Source organism: Bemisia tabaci, chromosome 6 (genome assembly GCF_918797505.1).
Source record: "Bemisia tabaci chromosome 6, PGI_BMITA_v3".
Classification (NCBI taxonomy): Eukaryota; Metazoa; Arthropoda; class Insecta; order Hemiptera; family Aleyrodidae; genus Bemisia; species Bemisia tabaci.
Window position 1 is genome coordinate 52,393,069 of NC_092798.1, and position 15,753 is coordinate 52,408,821.

The 15,753-nt window shown below is 37.2% G+C and overlaps 1 protein-coding gene across 1 annotated transcript in view; it reads right to left on the reverse strand.

Moving 5' to 3' along the window:
- LOC140224902 (cytoplasmic FMR1-interacting protein-like) overlaps window positions 1-15,748 on the reverse strand; it is a 28,509-nt gene extending 12,761 nt beyond the window's left edge. Inside the window, exons 1-5 of the mRNA XM_072301955.1 lie at window positions 15,605-15,748; window positions 11,820-12,041; window positions 9,806-10,039; window positions 7,298-7,487; window positions 1,878-2,114 (exon numbers count right to left, since the gene is read on the reverse strand). Coding sequence (XP_072158056.1) covers window positions 10,025-10,039; window positions 11,820-12,041; window positions 15,605-15,748 — 381 coding nt within the window. The 3' untranslated portion in view covers window positions 1,878-2,114; window positions 7,298-7,487; window positions 9,806-10,024. The remainder of the gene's footprint in view (window positions 1-1,877; window positions 2,115-7,297; window positions 7,488-9,805; window positions 10,040-11,819; window positions 12,042-15,604) is intronic.
- Between the last annotated feature and the right edge of the window lie 5 nt (window positions 15,749-15,753).

The window sequence follows — 15,753 nt, forward strand, 5'->3', positions numbered from 1 at the left end:
ATGTTAAAATAGCGCTGGGTCCACACTATTCTGCGGGGTAAAAGCTATCTACTATTGTACCACCTTTTTAAATTTATACTTAGAAATAAGGCCACTCTCTGAGTTACTTCCACTAATTTCATCTTTAAACTTCTTATTTTCGAACCTACTTTCCTGCAGGATGCTCAAACCTTTGGGGATTTTTTGACACCTTTTATGAAGTATTCTTAGTTTTCCAATAAGTCACCAAGAGCCTTAGGTGAGGTAATGTTAAACGGAATTCATTAGGGTGGCTCAATCTTAAAGTATGCAATTTTAGACGATTTTTTGTCCAAACCGGACCTTGATATCTTTATTCGTTCGAGAGATATTGAGGTTCACTGGCTTTAACTTTCACCCCCCCCTCCCCCCAATTTTTTGGCGGTCTGAAAATTTGGGAAAAGAGGCACTCAAGTATGAGTAATCAATAGACAAAGTTTGAAGAAATTCCAGAGGGGGTGGGGGTAAAAAAAGCTGTTCTTGCATCCAGCTCTTTACTTCCTCAGAAACTCCTGATGGAAGAAGAAAAGTCATCATTTTCGAATTCAACATTAAAAAACACATCTACATATTACAAGTTGATCGTTTATTTCCTAAAAATTGAGTTTTCCCCAAAAAACCCTGTTTTTACAAGAAAATCAATTTTCCGGAATATCCTGATGGAATGGCGAAAAATGAAAAGCATTTTCAGACTCAGCGTAAAAAATTGCATGTAAAACACCTACCATATGTTGAGCTTTGTTTTTGGATACAGACCTATGTAATTATTTGAGATTTATCACCGTCATTTTGCCCTATTTTGGCGTTTTCTAGATGTTTCAGTTCTTACACCGCTATAACGAGGGTAAAAAAATTTTTTTGAGGTGTCAAATCAAGGTACACTCTACTACAGGTATGGACAAATGGAATTTGAGAAAGTCGTCGAAACGCATAGATTTAACGGCCTCCAATGGCACGACTGCGACGCTATATTGAAAACTTATTTACTTTCTGTTAGGAGAGTGGGCCTCGTCAATTTTGTGTTTTTTTTTCGTGTTCTTAGTTCAGTTTTTCGCTATTTTGAGTTTCATCAATTTTTTAAATTTATCTGATAACTTATTGAAGCTACCAGATCTGGCAGATCCTCATTTTCATAGAGAAAAAAAAGGAGGTATTTGCATTTTGAGGATTGTGTACCCTGTGAGTAGGTCAGTACAACCTGGTCAGCAAAATCCGGAATCGGAAGTATGAAAAACTGACCATAACGTCCGGTTTGTTTGCTTAAATCAACTCATGATATAATTTCAAACACTTTAAGTAGAATGCATTTCCAAGAAAATCGATGATAAAAGTCGCTGCACCGACCTACATCATCAAAAAATACCAAGATGCTCGAAATGCAAACACCTCCTTTTTTTTCTCAAGGCCTCATTTTGAACTACGCGGCAAAGACGGTACGACTTGCGACGTCACTCGATGGCCTATATTCTCAGCGCTGCTACTTTGGCACCCTGTTTGACCATACCTGTAGTAGAGTGTACCTTGGTGTCCCATACAACTGTTCCTCCTCAATATTTCCTGCTGAGGCCGAATATGACCTCAGATTTTTTCTAGAAATTACACATTTTCCGGGAAATGGGTTTTGCTGGAAAAAATTGTTTTTCAATGTAAAATCCCTTATAAAAAAGATGGCTCTGTCGGCACAGATTAATATTATCCGATTTGGCTGAAACTTGGCAGAGAGTGTTTTTTGGTCAAATGGATCAGTTCTACGGGGTAAGACCAAAAAAAAATTTTACCATGCATCATTGGGCCCCCTTAGGAATTTATTCATTCCCGGAGTGTCAGCATTACTAGAACAGATGTATTGGTGATCTTACCACATCAATATACTCCTCAAGAGCAAGTATGAGGCATTAAAAATGCATTGACCCACACAGCATGATGTGCTGGTCCTCTTTTAGGTCCAAAGTATCACTGTGTCAGCAGGGGCACAAAAACATTGTTGAGTCCAAGACAAATCTTCCGTTTTATTTGAAGAGTGAAACCCCTTCATTGAATCCCCCAAAAAAGTGCAGATTCTGATATGTTGTACATCTTCTTTCAAGGCAGAGACACTGAAAAGTGAAAATGATCCAAGTTTCACTGAACTGTTTCAAAAAAATAAACGTTTTGTTGACAAGGAAAAATAAAGGAAAATAAAAGAAAAAACGCATCCGGTAAGAATGAATAAATAAATCCTTGAAATGAGAAATTTATGGATGAAGAAAATAGGACGAAATGTAAAATTTCACAAGAAACAGCTGCTTAGGAGGCAAAATTTTCAGTTGAATAATTTCTGTTCAATTCCATTGCACACTAAAAATGTCCACTAGTACATACACAAGTCATACAGGAAAAATAGGGACTTTCCCTCCCTTTATGGATAGTTATGTACTGGTTGTAGTGTCTGACATCAGGTTTCCAGAAATTTCCTATACAATGATACATAGAACCAAGTAAGAATGGACTACTGGACAAGGTACGAATTTCAGCATTCTGGTACATGCTTCATAACTAAAATTTCACGTAAAACACGATTCCCACAGCAAAAATTACCGCAGTTAACTCCTTGCGAAGATATTTAATGATTCTTGATGCGTGAATTCAAACCATCCGCTCATGAAAACTCAATGCTCTACATGATTCACATCGCGCGCTAAACGTTATCATGACAGTCTCTGCGATATAAAAGTCTGGCAACCTTAATCTTGATGCTTTGGCTCGGCTATAGCAAATTGCTAATAGTTTTGACAACACATGGTGGGAAATGAACATTGCTCGATTGAGAGGCTTGCTGAAACCGTTGTAGTACGCGATTTGACTCACATAGAGCTTCTCGTGAGCGGGCAGTTCAAATTCCTTGTAACCAATGTGAAATAAAAACGTTAATATCTTCGTTAGGAGTTGGTTTCAGTAATTTTCATTGTGTGAATTGTGTTCTACATGAAATTCTGGTTAAGGAACATGTATCAGATTGCTTAAATTCGTACCTTGTCTAATGGTCCATTATAGTATCAAACAATACTTTCATGCTTGCACATAAAAAGAAGATTTACCTTCTGCTCATTCTGAAGACAACAAACTGACCCAATTTAACAGAAACTCACCGAGTGTCATCAACTTTGAGGCGAGGAGAGGAGCTTTGAATTTTTTCTCCTCCATAGGACCCAATCTTTGAGACAAAGTTTAACAATTGATTTCACATTCAAGATATTTTTCCTAGACTTGGAACTTTTGACAGGACCATATTTACAAATTAATGAATTCAAAACTACTTCAGACTGATTTTCTTTCATATGTACATTAAATAAAAAAAATAAAATAATAATAAAGTCAGATGCAACTTTCAGCGATTATAAGAGTAACATTAAATTTACAAATATATGGGGAATTTTTTAAATAATGTTGTAAGGTAGTAATATTAATCCTACTGCTCTGTCTGTAGTCTGTAGTCTTAGTTCCGCTATTGTCAGTGCGTATGTACTCTCGCCCTCTAGTTACTCGATGTTGCCTACTTCATCCTGTTTCTCATTCTATGCTTGAGTGTATTGTCAATCAGTTTCACCCATTTTTTACCGGAATAAAATATGTCTCAAACTTCTTCCTTCAGTGTCATTGTCATGATTTAGACATCTTCCAACAGGTTATGGGCCTTATAAGGAGTTTCGGAGTTCATTTTTCGCCTCTAACAGCTCGTAAGTGTTAGTTCGTGTTCGTGATACGCGTTCGGTTCGTCGCACCTTGCACGGTCTACATTAGAAGATGGCCGCTCACGATTAAGAAACTAACGGGCCGCGAAAACTATGCAAATTGGAAATTCGTGATGAAAACGCTCCTCATCCATGAAAATTTGTGGTCGTGCATCAATGGCTACCCTGATGGCGATTCAACCAGTGAAGCTGATCACAAAAGAAATGATCAGAAAGCATAGTCCAAAATAGGCCTTTCGGTGAATCCAAGTGTCTATTCACACGTTCGTGATTTTACTTCTGCAAAGGAAGCCTGGCAAAACTTGGCTAAAGCCTTTGAAGACAGTGGCCTTGGTGGTCGTTTGACACTCCTACGTAAGTTGTGTTCCTTTAAAAGAGAAAATTTTGACTCCATGGAAGCTTATATTACAAAGGTACTTGGAACGTCTCAGAGGTTATCTGCCATTAAATATCCTTTAGATGATGAATTTTTAGCCGTAATCATGCTAAATGGTCTGCCTTCTGAGTACAATCCATTAATAAATTAATCAATTAACAATGGATTAACAAAACTTGTTTGTTACAAGAAGCTAACCTCCGTAAACCATATTGGGCCGAAGCTGCTAACACAGCGGTTTACTTAAAAAATCACAGTCCTCATCGTTCAGTGATAGATAAAACTCCAGAGGAAGCATGGACTGGCAAAAAAGTAGACTTGTCTCATTTAAAAGTGTTCGGTTGTGTCGCTTATGCACATGTCTCTAAGCAACTTCGTACTAAGTTGGATCCTAAAAGTCAAAAGTGTATTTTTGTCTGTTACTGTGAGAACACCAAAGGCTATCGCCTTATCAATCCCTCCAAACCGCTGAAAATTATTAAGTTACGGGACGTTATCTTTGATGAAGCCTCCATCGGTAGGCAATCCCGAGACTCAGCACCGTGTACGTCTTCACAAATTGATAATGTTGAAAAGGGGTTGGCGTCCTTTCCACTCATCGAAACCTCTAAACCTCAGATCCATGACCTACCGCCTCAAACTCTGGCACCTCATGGTCAGTCTGCAGAAGACTCTGAAAGTGACAGTGACAGTGACTTTGGCATTGCTAATATTTTCTCTGATGAACCATGGCATCCACAAAGAAATCGGAAACTTCCAGCTAAGTTAGCTGACTATCACTTGTATTTCACTAATTGTAATTCTGTAGGTGAGGGTGATAAAGAGCCAAAAACTCTCAAGGAGGCTCTTTCTGGTAAAGATAGTAATAAGTGGGAAATGGCCGTAAAAGATGAATTTGATTCTTTCTGAAGAAATCAAGCATGGACCCTTGTCAATCATCCCTTAGATAGAAAACCGATTAAATGCAAATGGGTCTTCAAAATTAAAAGAGATTCTGCCAATAATATTGAGCGGTACAAAGCAAGGCTTTGTGCCAAAGGTTATGATCAGAATGAAGGCTTAGATTATTCTGATATTTACTCCCCGGTTGTTAGACATTCAACAGTTCGCTATTTATTTGCATTAGTAGCTGAACTCAAGCTAGATATCAATCATTTTGATGTTAGTAATGCATTTCTCTCTAGTAGCTTAGATGAATGTATTTATATGAGCAACCGGAGGGCTTTATAGTTAAAGGTCAAGAAGACAAAATGTGCTTACTCAATAGAGCCATCTATGGCCTTAAACAAGCATCTAAGCAATTCTATGTCAAGGTTGATGATACTTTAACAAACTTAGGATTCACAAAATCTGCTCACCAACCTTGCGTTTTCTTCAAAAGCAATGAATCATCAACCATTATTAATGGTGTTTATGTTGATAACTTCCTTGTCCTTAATAAATCTGATCAAACTTTTACTCACTTCAAAAAAGAAATTGCAAACAACTTTAACGTAAAGATCTAGGTCCTGTAAAATTGTTCTTAGGAATGAATGTAAAACAAGACAAAAATTCCAAAGAAATCATTGTCAATCAGCAAACCTATATTCTTAGACTTCTTGAAAAATTTAACATGTCAGATGCAGATTGTAAATCAGTACCTACACCTTTAATGCCTATTAACAATGACGGGAAAAAATCTCAACAGCAAGACAAGAATGAATCACAAACAGAAATGGTCGACATGACTCATATACCCTATCAAAACCTGATTGGAGCACTCATGTATTTTGTTGTAGGTTCTCGCCCCAATATAGCTTAAAGTGTAAGCTTTCTCAGTCAACTCAACAGCTGTCCTCAGCCAATTCACTGGCAAGGTGCAAAACGGATATTACGCTATTTAAAAGGGACTTTAGATCTCAGCCTTATCTATAAGAAAACTGGTATGCCTATCATCGCCTATGCCGATGCTAATTATGCTAATTGCCCCATTGATCGTAAATCCTACACTGGATATCTATTTAAGTTTGGCAATGCTCCAATTTCATGGTGCAGCAAATAACAGTCGACGGTTGCTCTATCATCCACTGAAGCAGAATACATGAGTATGGCGGAAGCTTCAAAAGAAGCAGTTTATTTATTTAACTTGCATCACGAAATACTTAAAATTAAATACAGGATTAGTATTTCAGTATTGAATGACAATCAAAGTGCTCAAGAGTTGGCATCACATACAACTGTTCATCATAGAACTAAACATATTGATGTCCGCCACCATTTTATTCGTGAAGCCATCAATAAAAATATCATTAAACTTGAGTATTTACCAACCGATCTCATGATAGCAGATGTTTTAACTAGAACCCTTAACAAAAGTAAGCATATCTTCTGTGTTGAAAACATGCTGCAGTCAAGAGAACTGCTGTAAGCCTCTACCAGGTGTTTTTACTCAAATTTCTTAATTTGATCATTTTCCTCACTTTTCTCTTTCATCATTTATATATCCCACATTATGTGCATCCAGATTAAGGGGGTGTGTTGTAAGGTAGTAATATTAATCCTACTCCTCAGTCTGTAGTCTATAGTCTTAGTTCCGCTATTATCAGTGCGTATGCACTCTCGCCCTCTAGTTACTCAATGTTGCCTACTTCATCCTGTTTCTCATTCTATGCTTGTGTGTATTGTCCATCAGTTTCACCCATGTTTTATTGGAATAAAATATGTCTCAAACTTCTTCCTTCAGTGTCGTTGTCATGATTTAGACATCTTCCAACAGGTTATGGGCCTTATAAGGAGTTTCGGAGTTCATTTTTTCGCCTCTAACAGCTCGTAAGTGTTAGTTCGCGGTCAAAACTGTTTTCTTAAAAGGAATGTCTGTTCCATGAAATGAATGAATGCCCGTCGTAAGTGGGTATAAACATAATGATGAATAAGGAGCTTTGATGATTTTGCCTCGATTCCGCTGCATCCAAACGAAATTGCATCAGTGAATGACTCAATTTTTCCTCGTTTTCACAAGAGATTATTTAGATAATAAGACCACATTAAGTCTCTGAATGCCCAGGGGAAATTTTGGTCCGTGTAATCGGGGTAATATCAAATATATCTTACATCAAATTAAACCAGAAGACTGGGTTAGTCTGCTTTGGGATTAGAAGTAGAAAACAACTTGTCGAAAGTCATTCACACTCACCAATTTAAAACGAGTCAACAGGAACAGAAAATGATGCATAGATACACTTCTTCAAAATGTGCAACATGGAGGTATAATGGCTCATCAGATAGATTGTGATGCATAGATATCCTTCCTCAGAATGGCCAAGATGGAGGTATCATGGATCATCACATAATTTACTACCACAGGGACGATACATTCCAAGGGCCTAGAAAGAAATATGAAGAAATAATTCGTAACTGCTGGCAAAGAGCTTGATGCAAAAACGGCTTTTTTCGCCCCCCTCTGGAAGTTCTTCAGACTTTGTCTATTGATTACTCATACTTGAGCGCTTCTTTTCCCAAATTTTCAGACTCCCAAAAAATTTTGGCGGGGAGCTAAGGGGGGTGGAAGTCAAAACCTGTGAACCTCGATATCTCTTGAACAAAGAAAGATATCGAGGTCCGGTTTGGACGAAAAATCGTCGAAAATTGCATACTTTAAGATTCTAAAGGTCGAAATTCCGATATCACATTTTTAAGTTAACATATGTGCTTTTTTCCAGTTTTTAGGTCTAGAAAATTTCTTTTAAACGAAAAATTTACAAAGATCTCAATTTTTTATTTGAACCAAAACCAGTTTTTTAAATTGTTCGTCTTTTTCTGCATCCAACGAGTGGTCCATTAAGCTGGGGAACCAAACGGTTCCGGAGTTATAATCGATTGAAGTTTCCGCTCAACGCGCGCCGACCGATTTTCGCGCGCAAAAAAGTCGGATTTGACTGTTATTAGATCAGATTGAATGTTCAAACTGAGCAAAATGCTTTATTAGGGACTCTTGAGGGTACCTGAGTTCAGAAATTACAGATACTTCCAAATAATTTACGTTTTTAAAATTACAGCTCCGCAGCGCTATTTTAGAGGCCCACTGAGCGCCGACCGGCCGCTCAGTGGTCCTGTCCGAAGCTGCAATTTTAAAAACGTGAATTTTTTGGAAGTATCGGTAATTTCTGAACTCAGCGACCCTCAAGAGTCCCTACTAAAGCATTTTGCTCAGTTTGAACATTCAATCTGATCTAATAACAGTCAAATTCGACTTTTTTGCGCGCGAAAATCGGTCGGCGCGCGTTGAGCGGAAACTTCAATCGATTATAACTCCGGAACCGTTTGGTTCCCCAGCTTAATGGACCACTCGTTGGATGCAGAAAAAGACGAACAATTTAAAAAACTGGTTTTGGTTCAAATAAAAAATTGAGATCTTTGTAAATTTTTCGTTTAAAAGAAATTTTCTAGACCTAAAAACTGGAAAAAAGCACATATGTTAACTTAAAATGTGATATCGGAATTTCGACCTTTAGAATCTTAAAGTATGCAATTTTCGACGATTTTTCGTCTAAATCGGACCTCGATATCTTTCTTTGTTCAAGAGATATCGAGGTTCACAGGTTTTGACTTCCACCCCCGTAGCTCCCCCCCCCCCAAAATTTTTTGGGGGTCTGAAAATTTGGGAAAAGAAGCGCTCAAGTATGAGTAATCAATAGACAAAGTCTGAAGAACTTCCAGAGGGGGGCGAAAAAAGCCGTTTTTGCATCAAGCTCTTTTTAGGATTAGAATTCTGATTCCTAGGACAAACATGATTGTAGATTCATAAACTTTTTACACAATACAAGAAAATTCAATGGAGTCGAGGCATCTTGAAATCTAAAGCAACCCGAAAGGAAAATAATAGAAAAAAACAGTAGAAACTGCATTGATGGACCCATTTCAAATCATGCACTGCTTTATAATATTGGGATTATTCAATTAATCACTGTAATATTTACGAATTCGATTCAGAATGGGTTGATAAAAGCGGTTTATAATGTTTTATTCACAATTTAATTTTTGATGCTTAAATCGTTTGCAGAATGCCTGACTCTAACACCTATGGCAAGAGGGAGTTCCAAATAGCATCAGTTATCATGAGTGTGTAAAAGAAATGTTTCTATTTAAAGTCGTATGTTTGGACTACACTTCAATGCATCCTTGCTTGTTGTGGTTAGCCACTGATTAAACAAATATTCCTAGTTGCCATCTAAATTCAAGGGTTTCTAATCGTCCTAAACATGCATATTCAACTGCAAATCGAGGGTGAAACTTCAGATATGCTAACTCAGCCTGCAGCATCGCACACCTCCTGCAAAATAAAGTAGAAGGGAAGATTGTGTAACATCGCAACCGAGGTGAGCATTTTTGCAGATTCATCGTCGAAATGGAACATTTTTAAGGACAAGGAGGAAAACTGTGTTATGAATTTACTCTTCTGATTACATATTTCATCCTCGATTTAATTATTCCGAGATTATTCATATAAAAATTATGGAAAATATCGATGCACTGAATTAGCAATTAAAGAGGGACGAAAGAAACAAGAAAAAGAGGTGTTCCACTATTTTCCGATGGTAATTGTATGATGAGTTTCAGCATAGGATTGAGCTTGGAGACTGGAGCGGTATTTCTTGAGTCTCGAGGAATGCTGTCATGGATACGACTCTTGTAGACTGTCGACCTGTGTGCATTGAGGCATCCATCAGGCACTTGGGTTTTTACTTAGACAAGGGCCAAGGGATGACCCAACACAGCAAGAAGATACATGATAACAGGCGTAGGGGTGCTTCCAGTTTTCGGTGTGTGTCGCCAGATGCTTTCAGCCAGTCTGCTGACAAAACAAAAGCAATGACTTCGGCCATCTTGAGAATGATGTTAGATGGCGCTCCAGGACATAGATTCAAACTAGTACAACCTAAAAGCAAACATTAAAACAATTAGTAAAACTACAAAATATGAGACAATACTTGTAACCCCCACATGGAACTGCGTCATAAAGGTGTTTGGACATTGTGCCGGGTATTTTCTCATCTAAGAAGAGAAGATAGGGCTGCAAATCAAGGCTCATTCAGAAATCAAAGCAGACATTTTTTGCAAATGGTGCTGGAGACCGACACAATGATCATTATTCACCGAGCAGGAAGCTCATTAATTATCCTGAGGCTTCTACTGTGATCATAGCAAAGCTAACTATTTGATGCTGCAGTTTTTCACTGCTTACGGAAGTTCCAGAGGTTACCCCTTAAGATTTAAAATCAGCACTTTTCCTTAATTTAGATGATTCATCATGGAGAGACGGATTGAAGAACTTTTTTTGTCAATTCCTCAATTTCCAACCATTCAGGAGGAGTGAGAGAGAGATTTTAGAGACAGGTATCAAAGAGGCACTTACATTGAAATTTAGTTATGCAAACGGTGGACTCGATAGCTGGAAGTGGGGTAACGGGAGTGAATGAAAAATTTGAGTGATGGGTGAGGAAGGCTTAAAAATTAAGATAATAAATTATTAAGTTTCTTCACTCATCTTCCGAGTTTTTCTTTGTCATTCCCTACTTGTAGTATTAGCTAGTAGTTAATAGCTCTTGCTGATAGCCACTGCCCACAGATTCGGGTTTAAACTAAAAACTCCATAAGATGAACATTTTTAGACTCGAAGAAAATTAATACCAAATAGGCGACAAAAGTTTTGCCTCACATGTCGCATTCCAAAACATTTGAGGGTATCGCGTAGAGGGTCGTGAAAAACAAATTCTCAACGTTTCGCCAAACAATCTCACCTCTAATCAACAAAATTGAAGGCAGCATTTTAATTACATTTTAGACTGACGATTTCTCACCATCACATCAAAAGAGAAGATGTATAGCTGCGCAATGGGTGCATACCTCATGCCTATGACATTGCCTGGGAGCAACACAGAATCAAGCCCCTGGTCATACACTCAGTTCGACTGTTACCATTTGGATGGTTAATGTGACAATCCCCTGGTGTTACATTGCTTTCCATACTTGGTTTGCACCATAAGACTCTTCACCTATGATAGTTTTAAAAGGGCATGAAAAAATATTTAGCGACCGTAGAGATAAGTGGTAGTACTTACATCTTGCAGATTTCAAATCATTGTGAAACCTGAGAAAAAAATACTGAGTAACTTAGAACTGTCTTGCTATGAAGTCAAGAACAGCGCAGAAAAGGACTGACAAAGAGACACATGGCCAAAATACAAAATCTTATTAAAAGTTCACGAATCTCCTGAACTTCAGTTACATTTCTTGAATTTAAAAGTTTAGTTTAAAATCTATTAGCATTAATGGCAGCGAGAATTTTTAAAAAAATACTTTTCTGACAGTAGTGTTAAAATCTCAATTTTGAGATCTTCAGAGTCTCAACTGACTCATGACTGGAACAACAGTTCTCTTTTTTTCCAAAACACGGTAATTTCCCTGTGAAAAGAGCTTGAGTCTGCAATTTTGTATTCTCGTTTCAGAAAGACAGTGATATCGTTTGTGAACAAGATGTTTTCCTACAATCAATGAAACATCAAAAAATGTTTCTTTCTTTCTTTCCTTCTTTAAATTAACTGCTGACTCTTATCAGGAGAGAAGAATTCAAGCACTTTCAAGGCCTTAAAAAAATGTCAAAACCAATCACTTTCGAAGGTCGAACGATCATGAAGATGGGATGACATGATACTTACTTTAACCAGCATGTGCTTTTCGGTGGGTGTCAGGTACATTTTTGTTTCGAACATGTGCACACACAGATTGACAACATCAAACAGAAGCTCTTCGTAACCGATTATTTTTTCCAAATTCTCTTCCACCGTGTCTTGAATTTTGTTCTGTGTAGCAAGAAATTTTTGTTCTGCAACTCCTGCAGGGTGTGTGAATCTGCCATAACTTTCAAGAACTGGGTGGCACTGAAAAAAGAAGGAATGGTGTAGAGACTTGTCACGATACTTTTGAGCTACAACGGAGGTTTGATATGAATCAGAAGGAAAGGAGAAAATTGTTCGATGTCAAGGACAAAGGACTCAACTCTCCTCAATGCGACACAGGGTTGCCACAGAGTTTAGAAAAGGAATTTTTATGCCTCATTTGGGTAAAATTCCTCGACAATTGAAGATATGCCAGATGGCTGAAAGACATAGAACTAGGGAAAGAAAAGAAGAGACAAATGTCACATCCAAAAATTGCACCATTCAACAGATACCTACTTACATGCTAACCAATGGCCAACTGATGATTGATGCATTCAGACTGATGTGACTTTTGTCTCTTCTTTTCCTTCCCCAGTTCTAATTAACTCTAATTAAAACATAAAAGACTTAAATATTAATTTTTGGACAGCTCTTGTAGAGACTTTTGCGATATTACTTTTGTATACACATTTTTTAAAAATAATCTTCATTCAGGTACACAGGAGAAAACTTCAAAATGGAGAAATCTTTTATTACTTCACCGACATTAATTTACCGGCGATAGATAGAATAATTATTTTTTACACTTGATTTCATGTTTATTAGTTCATCTAGCACCGCAAACATATTGATAAATCCTAGGGTGAGCAGGTAGGCTTCCGACACAAAATCCTGCCTCTTTCCAGCATAGCACAGCCTTTTCACCTCTGCAAAAAATCTTTCAATAGCTAATTGCTGTGAAAGAAATAATTGGAGATAGAGATTAATGATCTCACTAAATTGATTTGTTCCTTGACAGTAAAAGTTATGTGATTAAAATGTGTAACTAACTTAGAAAACACTTTCACCTACGTTTTTCATGATCAATATGCCCTGTAGTAACTACCCTCCTGGCCACCATCAACGTTGACAATCAACTGATGATCGTGGCCACAGAAGCTGCTGAAATCCGGACTGAGCATAAAACATGTTTTTGTTAGTAGAAAGTAAGACTTTCCTAGATGCCATGTACAGTTTAATACAAGTAAATAAATTGAGGAATAACACCGCTCAACATGGGCTCTGTCCTTCGAACCAAACCAATTTTATTCGTTTCCTAGGTGCTAAAGAAGTCCGAAAATGCCCATATAAACTTCAGGAAAATTGTCTGGTGCTCAGGACGCCGCCATTATGAATTTTTCAAAATTGAGAAAACCCACCATTAGATTTTTGCAAATATCTCCACAATGGTTCATCCCACCAAAAAAAAAAAAAAAAAATAACCAGCAGAAAGAACACAAAATTTCCTACGGAAATCATCCTCCCCTGTTTTTTCTGGCTTACTTCTTTGATCGTAAATTTGACGTTTTCTTCAAAAATTAGCGTTTAAAAAAGCACATTTTTGCTGATTTCAGGAGAAACTTTGCTTCAAATCTCCAGCCACGATTATCTGAGATAAAAACTGTAATGCTCATTGAAAAGAGCGTAGAATTTACTTCTAAAAAACATATGTCAATAGTTTCTGAACTTGATTTAATACCTCATCAGTAGATCACACTAGTCAGTGAGATCAAAAGCCCAAAAGTTCAAAAATTTTCAATCAGAATCAAAACTTGTGAGCTCTAATAAGTACTAATACGAAACTTCCCGTCTTGCAGTACAAAACTTGAGCCTCAAACTTGTGCTTTGATGCCGTTTTGGATTTCGCAAGATTTTCAGTTGGGTTCACTGACTAGTGTGATCTACTGATGAGGTATAAAAAGACCCAAAAGTATAGATCTCTCGACGTGATCTCACCTTAATATTCCAATGCAAACTGCCTGAGCTGAACACTCTCCCCCATCAGTTTTGTACTGATCCTCATTAGAGCTCAAAATTGTTGGCTCCGATTGAAAATGTTTGAACTTTTAGGCTCCCCTCCCCCCCTCCATATAGTGCAGGCCCAGCACTATTTTACCACATTGTTACACAGTTTGAGCCACGGTTTTAGGTTTTTTTCTTCTTTTTTTCTTGATTTCAAAGAAGATGGTTGACAAAATCACAATTTGAGAGTGGAGCTAATTAACTGCTGTTTCACAGAATTTAATCAAGTTCAGAAACTATTGACATATGTTTTCTAGAAGTAAATTCTACGCTCTTTTCAATGAGCATTACAGTTTTTATCTCAGATAATCGTGGCTGGAGATTTGAAGCAAAGTTTCTCCTAAAATCAGCAAAAATGCGCCTTAAATAAGCAAATTTTTGAAAAAAACGTCAAATTTACGACCAAAGAAGTGAGCTAGAAAAAACAGGGGAGGATGATTTTCGTAGAAAATTTTGTGTTCTTTCTGCTGGTGTTTTTGTTGTTTTGGGGGAATGAACCGTTGAGGAGATATTTGCAAAAATCTAATGGTGGGTTTTCTCAATTTTGAAAAATTCAAAATGGTTGCGTCCTAAGCACCAGACGATTTTCCTGAAGTTTAAATAGGCATTTTCGGACTTCTTTAGCACCTAGGAAACGAAAAAAATTTGTTTGGTTTGATGGACAAACCAAAACCGGAAATTTGTTGTGTTGTGTAATCAAAGTAAAGCATGAAGAGAATGATAAAGTGAAATTCAAATTCATTATTAGGATTTGTCAAGTAATTCCAACTTTTGAGAAAATCAAAGCACAGAAAGGACGCTCTTCAATTGCAAAGTTTCAGAATCTTCACCAATTTTTCATCCATTATGATCAAGCAAATGTATGTAATTCGCTGAAACTCCTACTGAATATTTTTCATGATTTTACGAGTCTCTAAATGAAAATTTTCAGAAAATTCACTCAGTAGTTTCCTCTCTGAAAGCATGAAACTTTCTTCAGGGCAATAGTTCAAAAAAGTAATTATCATTTGGCAAGCGAGAAGTTATCATTGTATAATCAATTGAGATCTAAACCTAAGGCATATATCCTAGAAATAATGATATCTTCCGATGAATATTGGCAAAAATAAGTTGGAAGTTCAATAGATAGAAAAACTGAATGAATATCAAAAAGACTAAGATCGTTGACAAGTCCACAGCCAAGACTGTTTTCTTGCTAAATGCGCCAGGTAATTTCAGGCACGGTGACCAGCATTTTGCATGTACGATAACAATTTTTATTGTTTCAATTGTACCAATTCATACTAAATACATAAAAGATCACACAGTTGTGGAATATGCGCACCATCACCAGTTTTTGCACGGAACTAAAAAGCAGAGGGAAGTAATTATAGTTAATTAAGTAAATATTCTCATTAACATTTTTAATATTAAAGACAAAGATAATTAATTTAATCATTTTATCGATGTAATTGATATACTTTCGTTTAGTTATTTGTCTTTTAATTATGTAACTTAAGACTACAGGTGTCAGGTGGGTAACCTAAACTATACATTCTAGCATTGTGGCAATTAGTGGAAATTGTGGCTGGAAGCATTCAAATATCCCTTTTTTCTTGCATGTTTCTCTGGGCCGGCAACATCAGTTACACTTCTTAGACACATTGGTAGAGTTTCCACCTAAAACACACCACTTCAATTACCTACTGAATGTCGAAAACGAACAAAATTAGAATGCTCACCTGAAAATACATGAGATTAAGCAGCTTTTTCACTTCAGGAGCTAATACTTCAGCAGTCTTTTCATAGATTTCCACCCAGTTCGGCTGCTCATTGGACTTCCGTTGCGGGATGGCTCGAGAGCAACATCGCCACGTGTACAGCATGACCG